This window comes from Calypte anna, chromosome 12, assembly GCF_003957555.1.
Source record: "Calypte anna isolate BGI_N300 chromosome 12, bCalAnn1_v1.p, whole genome shotgun sequence".
In the NCBI taxonomy this organism is placed as follows: Eukaryota; Metazoa; Chordata; class Aves; order Apodiformes; family Trochilidae; genus Calypte; species Calypte anna.
In genome coordinates this window covers 21,232,627-21,245,421 of record NC_044258.1, presented here as the reverse complement: position 1 = coordinate 21,245,421, position 12,795 = coordinate 21,232,627, and the positions used below count along the sequence as shown (strand labels likewise).

Genomic DNA, 12,795 nt, shown 5'->3' with positions numbered 1-12,795 from the left:
AGATACCACAGAAGCTCCTTGGTCCCTCTGAGAAATGCAATCAGAACACTGTACTTTAATTTGCTCATTAGCCTGTGAAGTCTTCAGAAAACCAAGCTGACTTCAAGGTATTAGACAGTACACCAAGGTGGATCACAAAGTATCAAAAGAGCACGATACATTGTCGACCTGTTACCTTTTTTGAAAAGACACTTACTTCCAAAATCTTGCTTTAACAGAAATAAAATACCACTTACTTAGGGAACAGACTCTAGTTCTAGGCATTCAATCCAGAAGCATACATGTTTAATCAGAACTTTCCCTCCAGCTCAGACTAAACTATTTAAAATTAAGTGGGTAAAATCTTGTTCCCAGCAAGGTAAGCAAATAAAATTCCCATCAATTTTAACAGCGTTGGGATTTCTTCAGCTATATTTGTTTTCTTTCAAGGTAAAAGATGCCAGTCATGTTTATTAGTCTAAGTAGCAAAGGTGCCCATTGAACTGAAGCACTCACTGACATCTGAGGTGTTTATGGTTGTATCTTGAAGAACTCATTGTACAGTCAAGACACTAGAATTTCTTGAGGGTTATTTGTTCTGAGCTGCTACTGAGCCAAAGATACAACCATATAAATCACCAACACATATGTTCAATATTGAAAGAACTGGCAGCCAAAATTTCAGCACCATTAGAAAATAAGCATTGGCTTTCTATCCACAAGGAGGCAGCACATGTTTAATAATATAAACTGCTTCATAGTATCATTGCTCCCTAACTTTTTTAACATTCCTTTACCAAGGTCCTAGAACTTTCCAGTTCTGCTACAGAACACTCCTATGCTACAGCTCAATCTTCTGTCAGTGCCACAGAAGTTAGTTTTGAATCTCTGCCCTTCGTTTCTAAATCTACCACTACTGCAGTTTACTACTGTGTTGTGTGAATGTATAGTTCTATTTACTCAAAATTTGGATCTTTAAGAACATTAAACACTTAGATTTCAAAATCAGTGAGAGGGATAACTTCTCAGAGATCTTGTTTCACAAATGAAACCAAGTCATAGTCCAAGTGATTAACATAAATTGATATAAAACTATTGCAAAGCTCTAAATATACCCACACCTTAAAAGTGTTTAGTCAAAATACTGTACATCCAAGCATGTACTTTTAATATAAAAAAAGCAAAACCCACAAAAAAACCCAGCAGACAAAAAAAAAAAAAAAAAACAACCCAGGCATGGGGAAAGAGACAAGTGTGGCTTCTAAGACTACAACTGTAAACTCGCTGACTTCAATAATAACTCAACTGTACATTTTTCAGTTACTAAGAACTAAGCTTAACACATCTTCCAACAGTCAGAAGAAACCATAATACCATATTTATATTTTTTCTGTCCCATTATTTTTAATGCTCTATTTGTGGTTTCATGGATATAAACCTGGTTGTCTGGTGTGATACAAATACACATGATATTTTTCCACTCCTGATACATGATCAGGAGTGGAAAAAGCCTTTGCTGTTACAAATCCTGTTTTCTCCTATCCTGCTCCAGGTGGCAGCTTCAGGAGAGGGAGCTACAATCAGTGGTTACCTCAGCAGATGTAAGAGAGGCAAAAGACACTGGAAGAAACGGTGGTTTGTTATCAAAGGCAAGGTTCTCTACACGTACATAGCAAACGAGGTACAGTGCAATTTGACTTTATAGTTTCCTGTACTTTCTTTAGTTCACCTTTCTTTACTCCCCCAACAGGCAGTGTAAGTAAATGTGAAAGATGTAAATAGTTCTCACAACAGCCTATCTTCTGAGATAGGGTCCTTAGCTGAGGGACCCAGTCACAGCCCTAGCTGGCCCTCTGCTGCCCTCTTCAAAGACTACCCTTTATTATTTGACTTCTTGCTAGTCATTCTGTTATAAATAGTAAACCACTTTGAACCTCAGTCTACATATTTACACCGAAAGACTTCAAGGTCCTTAGGTGCTCTCTGGTGCACATGGTAACTGCCAGATACTTTGCAGATAGATGGTGCTATGATTTGTTTCTGGTGGGGAGAAGAATGTTGTATTTTTGCAAGTGTTAAAATTTGTCCTGCTAGTTCCAACAGGGAAAGAGAGAAGACACTGCAGAGGTAAGAATAATGCCTAAGCTTCTCCTTACATCCAAGGAGATCGGGATTAACTAGGTAATTTTGATGTGTTTTGTCTCTTCCTAGCACCTTATTTTAATTTCCTCCCTTTTGTGAACAGCTGCAATACAAATAAATTTGGACTAGGTCAGATATCAAGTTTGGTTATAACTGACAGATTTCATCAGCAGAACTGTAAAAGTTCATTTCGCTGAACAAAGGACACAATGCAGGAACTGCTGCAGTAGCAATATTTGGTACTTTAACCCTTCAGAACCCTTTTTCAACATCAATTATTATTAAAACTTACATCATCGCTGTGGTGGTCACATGAAGCATAGATTGAGGCACAAGAGAATTCATGATTTGGCCAACAATTCAAAACCATTAGCCTCAAAGTCTATCCACTTACCTCTGCTAACCTTGTGATTGTTTCTGGTCCAACAAAAGGGAAAAAGAAATGCATGGGTATTTACGCTTTGCATACCCAGTTTGCAATTTAGCTTTTAAAAGCAGAGGCAAAGGCAACATACACATATAGAAAACATTACCTAAATACAGTGACCAAAACCACAGCTATCGGTAACAGCTAAGCTGCAATTTGATTAAGCCTTATTGTTTTCCTTAATTTGAACAAAGAAGTGTCTGGAAAGCAAAATTCATAAATCTTCCTTGAGACTAAATGAACAATTAATTGCATTATCAGCTGAGATATTTAAAGGTGCAGTTTGGAAAGCAAATGTGATGCTTGAGACAGTGCAGGTTTGGAAGAGTTGCTAGTGCTATGAAAGGAAATTACAAGGTACTCAGAAGACTACTATTTACACTTGGCAAATAAAAATGGTTGAAAAAATATAACTGGAAGCAAATCTCAGCTTTCAGAGCTGTTGCTGTACTGTCCCAATACCCTCAGTAACCTCTGGTTTGCTTCCTAGACCATTGTGTCAAAGATATCCATTAAAAGAATGGGTGATTTGACCTTCTTTACCATGTGGATGATCATGAAGAACTGGACTTTCAGAGGTGCTGTTCAAGTTCAGGACTAGAACTAGATAAACATGTGCAGGCACTGGTAAGAGCCACCAGTCCAGCAGTAGATTCACAGCACTGCTTTTGAAGCCCTGTCAGAGAGCGATTCTATCATTATTTGGTTCTGTCATTAGCACAAAGAGCCCTTCAACTTTGACAAACCTTCTCTCTAAATTTTGGTTCACTCCTTGTTTGCTTTCAGGACAAAGTTGCCACAGAAAGTTTGCCTTTGTTGGGTTTCACAATTGCCCCAGAAAATGAGGAAGGAAGTACAGATTCAGTTTTCCATCTCTACCACAAGCAGACTCTCTTTTATAGCTTCAGAGCAGAGGACAACGATTCAGCACAGAGGTATGGAGGTATACTTCCACCCTAGCCAGTACACAGGTACAAAAGCTTATGTAGTACTTTTCCCTCTCCTTCACCTCAGCATGCCTTCATAAGAGAGGAAATAAGCAGCTTTCAGAGTGTTGATTTAAGCCCACTTGCATGTAACTGGTGTGGGTAACATAAAAAATGTACTTGGTGCTTTTCAGTTCCTTCAGGAAAGAGATATGCTCCCTCATACAGGTAAAAGAGAAGGCTAAGTTTTAAGAGTCCTGTCTAGACATCTGTCAAATGTGATTAGTTTACAAAAATTTCTGATTTGTGTGTCCTATATATCTATGTCTTAGTTTCCATCAACAAATAATTGTTTATATTTCCCATTCTAATGCTCCTGCTTCCACAAAATAAAATACTAATGAAATTCATAATAGATGCCTGAAGCACCTGAAGACACACAAGGAAGGAAATTATAGTTACAGGAAGGTTTTGTTGCTTTTACACATATTTCAGTGTTTTCATCTTTTCTGTTCTAAGACACCATCTTTGACATTTTACAATAAATCACTGGTAAACATCCTAGTAGTAGTACTCAGAGAGCTGGTATGGGAAATACAGTCCTATTCAGACTTTGTTCATAAAATATGTATGTTCTTAAAATGCATGTAATTTTATACATAACACTTTTTTGTTTACTGCCCTCTTTAGGTGGATTGAAGCCATGGAGGAAGCGTCCATATTATAGCAGCTGTTAATCAATGGACTTGGAATAAATTCTCAAGGCTTCATTACATTTCTCTCTTACAAAACTGAACAGTGTATTTCAGGCAAAGTGGCTATGTACACTGGATATGAACTCTTACAAGATTGTTGGTTTTTTTTTTGCTTCTTCTGTCATCCAAATTTTTATAAATGGAATCTTTAAAGTAGAGAATATTTATGGTGGTCTTGATGTCTGTGTAAATTCAACCTCTCCTCCTCCAGTCCCACAGCAGACTAAGTCTAACATCAAGACAACAAAGTACATGGAAATACTGGCTACAATAAGTAACAGGCTCAGTTTTACTTACTCTAGATTACTATGATATTTCACTGGGTTGGTTGTGATGTCTACTATGAAATGAGAAACAATGTCATAAACAACAAATGCTCATTTAAAGCACTTTATTGTTTTTATTGAACTACAGCTTCCTTTTTTCATGTTTCCAAGGAGTTCTGGGGCCTGATTTATTACTCATCCATTAACATGTGACAACATGAAATTATGCCCTGCATAAGCTAAATTGCTTCCACAGAAAATGAACAAACAACACATTCAATTTACTATCAACACTTAATTGGCTATGATCCAGGATAATTACTATCAATTTATAATTTTACATAGACTGCTGTAAAATTTATATTAAAGGGTTTTATTTTATACTATTGCAGTACTTAGAAATGCACTCCAGCGGCTCTACAAATCCAGATGTTGAATTGTATCACTTTTACCTAAATACTACAGGCTCAAACCCAAAGGTGACTTTTAATTTATTATAAACCTACAGTTTAACACTAGTCTATCTAGTAGTGTTATAAGTTTTATCATCTATTTAAAAAGTCTGTTTTAAAAGTTCCTGCTGTTCCTGCTGTTCTCGTTAGGAAAAATATAACCAGCACACCATTTGAAATATGCTGGTGGGCTGAAATGCACTTGACTGAACCTGTTCTCCTGGAGTGCTTTGGAACTCCTGTGACTAAAATGTATTGAACATCAGACTTCTGTTGTGCACTACATCTCCAGGGCTGGATTCTCAGCAGCCAAGTGCCTGTATTACTTCAAAGAGATGCTCTGCTGCTCTATACCAGCTGAGAATGTAGATCTCTGGAGTTTGGGGGTTTTATTTTCCTGTTGGTTTTACTTTTTTTTGTTTGTCTGTTCATGTTTATTATGGTTTTAGTGTTTTGGTTTGTTTTTATAAAGAAGGTTGCTAAGTGGTGTTCTAATAATTGCAATAAAATGGTTTGTGTCATATGTTTCTCATAACTTTTGACTAAGGAATAGAATGGCATTTACGATTAAAATATATCTTTGTATAAAAATACCATGTTCAGGAATTTACTTACATTGAACTACATTGCAGGGGGATTTTTATGACTTTCATTGTTTTAATTTTCTTCAAGAAGCTTAACAGATATCTGAACCTTTGACACCACCAAACTGTTTAGAATTGCCCATTTTTTTAAGGTCTATAGTGTGTATCAGATGATAAAGGTAGTTCAATTTATACTGGGAAAAAAAAGCCTTAAAAAAATATCCACAGCTACCACTAAAAAAATAAAGTTGTTTTGAGGATTTTTTTTATACAGTTAAGTCTTATAGTTTCATAGATAACCATATGCAAACAGAAACAAAGTATGAAGAAAGTTAAACTTCTGTATGCTATATGTAACAGATGAACACCAATGTTAACTACTTGTTTCATGTCAGAACCACGGCCTTCCTACCAATACACTGTAACTATTTATCCCCTCTTAAAAACATTTTGCAGACAAAAAAATAAAGAGAATGTTGAATAGAGAGTAAGTAAGATCTCTAACCAAGGTCCCAAACAAAACAGAACTCCACTATACTACGCTACTACACTGCACTACAGAACAGTATTATGAGGATTTAGGTGCTGACATGTAGTGACTGTTGTATGGAATTTTCAGTTATAATCCAGAAATGAATACATAAAAATATTTTGTTGTAAAAGATAAGATACAGTGCTATTAAACATTGTCTTAAGTAATGTGGAAAAATAAAAAAAGCAAAACATAACTGCAGTTCTACAGGCTTTTCCTTTACGTTATTTTCACCACCTTTGATTCCAGCTTTGCAGTTACTATTAGCAGACACTTGCCTTTTAACCAATACTCGGACAAACTGAGGAGCACCAAATCAGAAGATGACATTGGAGGCCTTCTGGTAGTAACAGGATTTAGACCTAATTGCTATGATTAAGTGTTTTAAGCCAAAGACTGATTTGTCTGTAGCCATTTTCAGCAAATATTCCTGCTTGTGAAGGTAAAAAGTAGCAATACTCAGCGATGGGAAAAGATAATTCCTCCTCACTTGGTGAGCCTTCTACCTGCTACACTTAAGAGTAGTCTAACTTCACAAGTTACTTGGGAACAGAGCATACAAACTCCTATATATTAAAAACAGTGAGATCTTTCATTCTGCATAGCACCTAGACAACAAGTTTTGACAAGTTTCGAGAACCCCAGGAAGGTTTAAAATCCCTTTTAAAGAGACACAAGAAAAATAAAATTAATTTTTAAAAATAAAAATAAAAAAAATTCTTTAATGAACTTTTTTCACAAATATTTTGATTATTTTCCTTTTCCACAGAATAACAACAAACACCAGGAAAACACAACAGTGCCCACAAAACAGAATTGCAATTCTTTCCTACACTTTATTATTATTATTATTATTATGATTACTAAGTTACAAGGTTTTGACATTATTTTTATTATTTCAGTTGGTTTCTTCCAGGTAAGTGTTGCAATTTCCTTCCAATCTATATGCTTTTGAAAGGCTTGGAATATATTTTCTCTGATATTTTTTGTCTTTTTACTTGTAATACTAAATTTTATGTCATTTCATTGCTCCTCTGAAGTTAAAAGACAATAGAAGTCAGTTTTAACTGCTTATTAGTTGCCTATATTCTCATTTCACATACTGCATGTCACGTTATTAACTACAGTACTTGCCAGCAGACAAATGTGATCTTAAAGCACCACAAGAACTAGAATTACTTTCTATCAGTACTAACAGTTCTTATAGAGAGCAGTCGTGCTGTAGCAACAATTCAGTATGTCATATTGAGAGGTCACTCCAGATGAATTTTGGAGAATGGTTAAGATTTTGCACTGCTCTTGTTTTTTACAGTCCTGAATGCATAGCAGTTGCATATTGTTCTTAAGATTGCTTTTTACAAATACAATGAATAAAAATTAATTTTCCTACATAAAATTTATTTAATAAAAAGCTCTTCTTAGCTTATTCTCTGCTAAATGTTTCTTCAAAGTACAGCCATTAGAGGATGAACACCAACGACTTCTTAGATGAACAAGTGTTTTCTCATGAGCAGCAAAAGAGCAAAACAACAAAGGAAGTACAGCAAGTACACAGCCACTAGACTTCAGCTGGATCTGAACCATACACTTTCCCACACTACACTGAGACGTAAGTTACCCGGTATTTTCCATATTCCTGCATGCCTTCTAGAATTTTTTGCCTCTCTTTGGTCCAAAAACAACCACAGCTGTAATTCGCTGCTTACAACTGCCTGCCTCTGTCTCAAATATTTTAGATTACCAGCTTGCTGTAGTAAAAACGTGGTGCACTTGTACTTTCACAAATCTATAAGCCACTATCAAATAAAAATACCACGTACATGTCTGAATGCACACACAGTATCTTCTACACAATGACCTCAGTAACTAAAGCAGGATCTGTCCAGGTTTGAGCTGGGTCAGAACCAATTTTCTTTTTAGTAATTTTACTTTTAAGTCTCTCAAACATCTTGATGCACAAGAAAAAGGGAACAGGTGAGCTCGGATGTTGTCAATCAGATGGTGGAAAAGAGCAGCTGCATCTCCAGCTCCTGATTAATAAGCAAGTCCAGTAACACTACAACTGTGGCATTTCAAGATGGAGAGAAGTCACACTGGTCTCGGTATCTTTGAAACATACTGCCTTCGTGGGCAGTACGTCGCCTACTACTTTACACTAAGTCTGACTGCACTTAGGTTCACAGATACACCAGAGAGAAGGTCAGAAGCAAATGCAACAGGTTGAATGCGGACACCACTGCGTCTTTGTCCTTGCACATTCCGGAAACAACAAATGCAAATAGCATTTAAGCGGTAAGATACAAAGACTTTTAGATGAAACTTTACTCCCTGGACCGGTCCACACTGCACTGGCAATATTTAATTCTAACCGCCACCCAAGCATTTTGAGTGCAAGGCATCGTTCTTCCCTCTCTCTAGAATAAAACAGCACACCATTAGGCGAGTTAATGGCATTTTCAAGTAAACCAGTAAAACTATTCAGAAGTCGGTATGAAGCAAGATTTTCCGCAAAAGCCCAGACAAAGCCTAGAGCAGACAAGGTAAGTCTTTTGCTAAGGGACAACGAAGGAGAAATTATGGGGTAAAAAAACAAAACACAGGATGGAGGTCACTACCCAGCCATACACAGACCTGAACAAGGACTCAAACTTCAAAAATCATCTACTAACACTGAAAAAACAAAGTTAAATTGAATGTGGCATTGACAAGACCAAATATTTCATACCGTTAAAACCTCCTCAGCCAGTTTTAACTGTTGAATTCTCCCTGATAGATACCGGCTTTGCTCTTAAACTGGACCTCGAGATATTCAGGAAAATTTTAAGCACCTCCAATGAAAACTTAGAAAAAAACTAAACAACTCTCAATACCGAAAATCCCAAATATTTAAAACACATGAGCAACCTTAAATCCTGCTTTTATTTTGTACTTCTTCTTTTGACCTCCTCTTATAGTCTATTATATCCCTTTCATGCCAACATGACCACCATGACTCGAGAGAAGTTTGGCCTATGCCAAGGTACTCTCACAAACCACTATTGCTTTGCAATGGTTCTCTCCTTGCACATCTAAAACATCCTCCCCTCCTTGTAACTGTGCACACAAAGATCTTTAATCCCACCTCTAGGCCGCGGTGAATCCAACCTGTTTTCCTGGGCAAGCAGCAACCTCCGCAGCGTCTGTACCCACCTCGTCTGATCTGTCCGCTCTGCAGCCAATTTTTTCTTCTGAGACAACTCTCGCACAAAAGGGAATAATTAAAATGTCCTCGTTACCAGCAGGAGAGTTTGGAGATCACCACACCACTGAAATTCTTCCTCAACTATGTCTGGAAGCAGTTTAAGACTTTCTGACACGAACGGCGCGTGTCCAATAAAACAGAAACCGCGGCCCAAGGAGAGAGGATCCCAGACTTCTGACAGGAACCGCAGCCCGTGGAGACGAGCCCACACTCCTGACAGGAACCTCGGCCCATGGAGAGGAGCCCATGCAGCAGTAAGGGCCAGGTGTGAGGGAGAAGGGCAGGGGCAGAACCTGTTTATACTGACGGGAACTCCCCTCCCCCCAGGCACGAGGCTTGAGGGCGGGGCGGGAGAGGGAATGGTAGCCAGAAGGGATGGTGTGAAACTGAACCGGGCAAAAGGGGGCAGGAAGAGCAGCTTTGGTGTGGGTTTGTGGCTTTCTCACCATCCAAATCTATTTTAACTGGCAACTAATTAATTAGTTTTTCACAAGTCGAGTCTGTTTTGTCCCTGACAGTAAGTGGCAAGTGACTTTTCTATCTTTATTTATACCTACGTGTACTTCCATCCTATTTTCTGCCTTCTTGGGGAATGGCCCCTTTCCCAAGTTAAGGGAGAAGTGAGTGGCTGGGTCAGCATCTGGCTGCAATCCAAGACCGACTCACCACAGGACGGTAGGCAGATTTAATTCTTGTATTTGCAGTCAGGCTAGTTATTAACGTTCACTTGCTGAGTATTTCACTTATCTTTGAACTTTTTCACCTCCAGCATTTTCTATTGGTTTTGTTTCTCTCCAGTCACAGATAAAGGCAAAAAGGGCATCCAAAGCACTTTTTATTAATGTTCTTTCCGAAGTATGTGTAAGAAAATATATTAAAAATTTTAAAATTAGCAATGTTCAGCATTACCTACTACAATATTGCTTATTAAACAAACTAAGGCCGCACAGTACAGTTCTGTATTTCACTTATGTGATAGCATGAACTGCAGCAAAATAACTGTTTCACTTATTAACTTCAAATAAGTACACAGGCAAGACATTTGTCTCACTAAAGCACAGACAAGTATGTTTGAGTCAGCTACTTCTAGAGGTACCCAAAAAATAAGCATAATAATAAAAACCAACAGTCTTTCACAATCACAAGTAGTTACTGAGCGCAGTACAAAGCGGTCAGAACCTGAGAAGTGGCATCGAAAACACCATTGTGAGCCCTCCAAAGGAACAAAAGGGCTGCCAAGCAAAGGATTGCCTGGAACCCACAGAAATAGCGGCTTGCATATGGAGACAACGATGGGGATAAGGATTGAGGAGGGGGTGGAGGGAGGTCTGCTCGTTATTCAGTCTGATACCTCTCTCAATCACAATAACGCGTCGTTGTGAAACGATTAAGCCAAACAGGCTGATGAAAGTGAGAGCTGTGATGGTGGCCTTGGGGAGCTTCACTGGTGCCAGCCCTCCCCCGTTGGCTGGCCCAAAGCTGGATCCAGGACCGGTGATTTTCGGTTACTGACCTATAACTTCTCTTCTCGTGCCTCTCCTAAAATCCGTTAGTAACAAAAGGCTTACAAGATTTTTTTTCCCCGGTTACACAGCTTGAACATACATGTATTGTCACAGCTTGAGCATATATAACAATCGAAGTATCAGCTTTTATGAGTTATTCCTTCCATAGCTCTAATTACATCTTATTTTAGGGCCAGGTCTTACACTAAGGTTTGATCCAGCCACACCTAGTTTGCTCTCCGAGAAGTTCAGAAAGCAAGGGGGTCCAATCTGTGTCTCCCTGAGATACCCTATCTAGGTCATGACAACGACAGAACTTAGAATTTGTTCACTATTTTTAAACACTGACTGACACACTTAGAAGTTATGAAATATCAATATTTTTATTTTCATAAAACCATAATACTATGAAAGCATGTAGTTCTAAGTTATAATCACTTCCCTGCCACCATCCCAGAATCCTCAGAAATATCAATGTATACCTTGGAACATTCTTGAAGGATTAACACTTAAGCAATCTTACTTGTTTTATGTTCAAATCTGTGCAAAGCATTCAACAGGGTACCTTCAGGCTTTGCTTAATAGGCCATGCAATTCTATTACTGGATTTCCATTTCCAGTGCCACTCAGAGGAAAAATAGACCTTTAAAACATTTCTGTATATATCACCTTCCAGCCATTTCTGACATTGGCAACATACAGAACAATGCAAAGTAACTGGCAACATTAAAAATTATACAAAACTTTCCTTAACAGCTCAGACCACTGATCTAATATCCTTTGTCTCAAAGTATTTCAGCCCGTAGGCTTTAACAGATAAATAAATCATGCTGCTCAAAAGCACAATGATGTAAACAGACAAAAATGCCCAAGCAAGAAAACTTAAAAGTACAATGTCATCCCATAGCAAAATTTTCACATTGCATCTGATATGACCACCTAGAAAAGTTATTTGGTGTACTTGAAAAATCCTGCCTTTCTCTATGCACTCACTGAAAAAAAAGTGTAAAATTTTACTGCTCCTGTCAGAGATGAGAAAAGCAGAAATGAACAGGTTAGCAGACAAAAGCTACAGAAATGCTGAACCTCCCTTTTAAGAGGTATGGGCAAGAGAATGTTCTAGTAAGCAGAAGCAAATTTACTTAAAATATATTTTGTTATCAGGAAAAACAACAGTTTCCCTGAAGAGCTCTAAATAATCATCACCACTGAGACTGAAAGCAACCTTGTCTACTTCTTCTCCATTCTATAAATTATGTTCGTGCTCTTAAAGATAACTCTAAAAATCTTCTTTATCTCTTTCTTCTTTTATCTCTAATAACTTCTAAAAAGCTTCTTTATACGTGGTGGGATTCTCCTCTGGTTGATTCAGCAGACAATCCATTACTTAAGTGTGCAAGAATTGGCAAGAAATACCAGGTCATCAAAGAATTCTCCAAATACAAGATTCCAATACCTTACTACCTAACCATAAACATAACTGGTGTGAAAACAAAAATGAAAAATGTATCAAGATTCTAATGAAAAAATTATCAAATATTAAATACAGAACAAAACTAAAGATGAATTTTACATTTGCTTACAACCATGATCCAACAGATTGCACATCTCACAGTTTAAAGCCAGACTAACAGCATTTGTTACCTTAGTTTATTTCGCTTTTAAAACAGTGTGGGTTTTTTACAAGTCTTCTATTTAAAAGAAAACAAAGCCCACAAGTCATTATCCATGATATATATAAGGGAAAGCACATTCCTACCCTCAGATCTAACCTACTTTTACGTAAGGCTATTAATGAGAATACTGAAAAGCCCTAAAGGTATCTGTGTTATAAAAATGTACTTATGCATTAATAGCTTTATTAAGTAAAAAAAAAAAAAGTGTTTGAAGGTATGCTCATGTCCATATTTTGAAAAATTAAAAATTCTTAAATATATTTAACTTTACAGTAGTGAGCAAACACCCAAGACATTTTTAAACACTTTA

The 12,795-nt window shown here is 37.4% G+C and overlaps 1 protein-coding gene across 2 annotated transcripts in view; it reads left to right on the top strand.

Annotated features, from left to right (window-relative positions):
• The window catches only part of FGD5 (FYVE, RhoGEF and PH domain containing 5), a 64,935-nt gene extending 58,686 nt beyond the window's left edge, over nt 1–6,249 (top strand). Inside the window, exons 19-21 of one of the 2 annotated variants that reach the window (XM_030458371.1) lie at nt 1,532–1,660; nt 3,335–3,483; nt 4,165–6,249. In XM_030458371.1, the coding sequence (XP_030314231.1) occupies nt 1,532–1,660; nt 3,335–3,483; nt 4,165–4,201 (315 nt within the window). In that variant the 3' untranslated portion in view covers nt 4,202–6,249. The remainder of the gene's footprint in view (nt 1–1,531; nt 1,661–3,334; nt 3,484–4,164) is intronic. The other variant, XM_030458372.1, reaches the window with a different exon arrangement.
• Nucleotides 6,250–12,795: the final 6,546 nt, after the last annotated feature.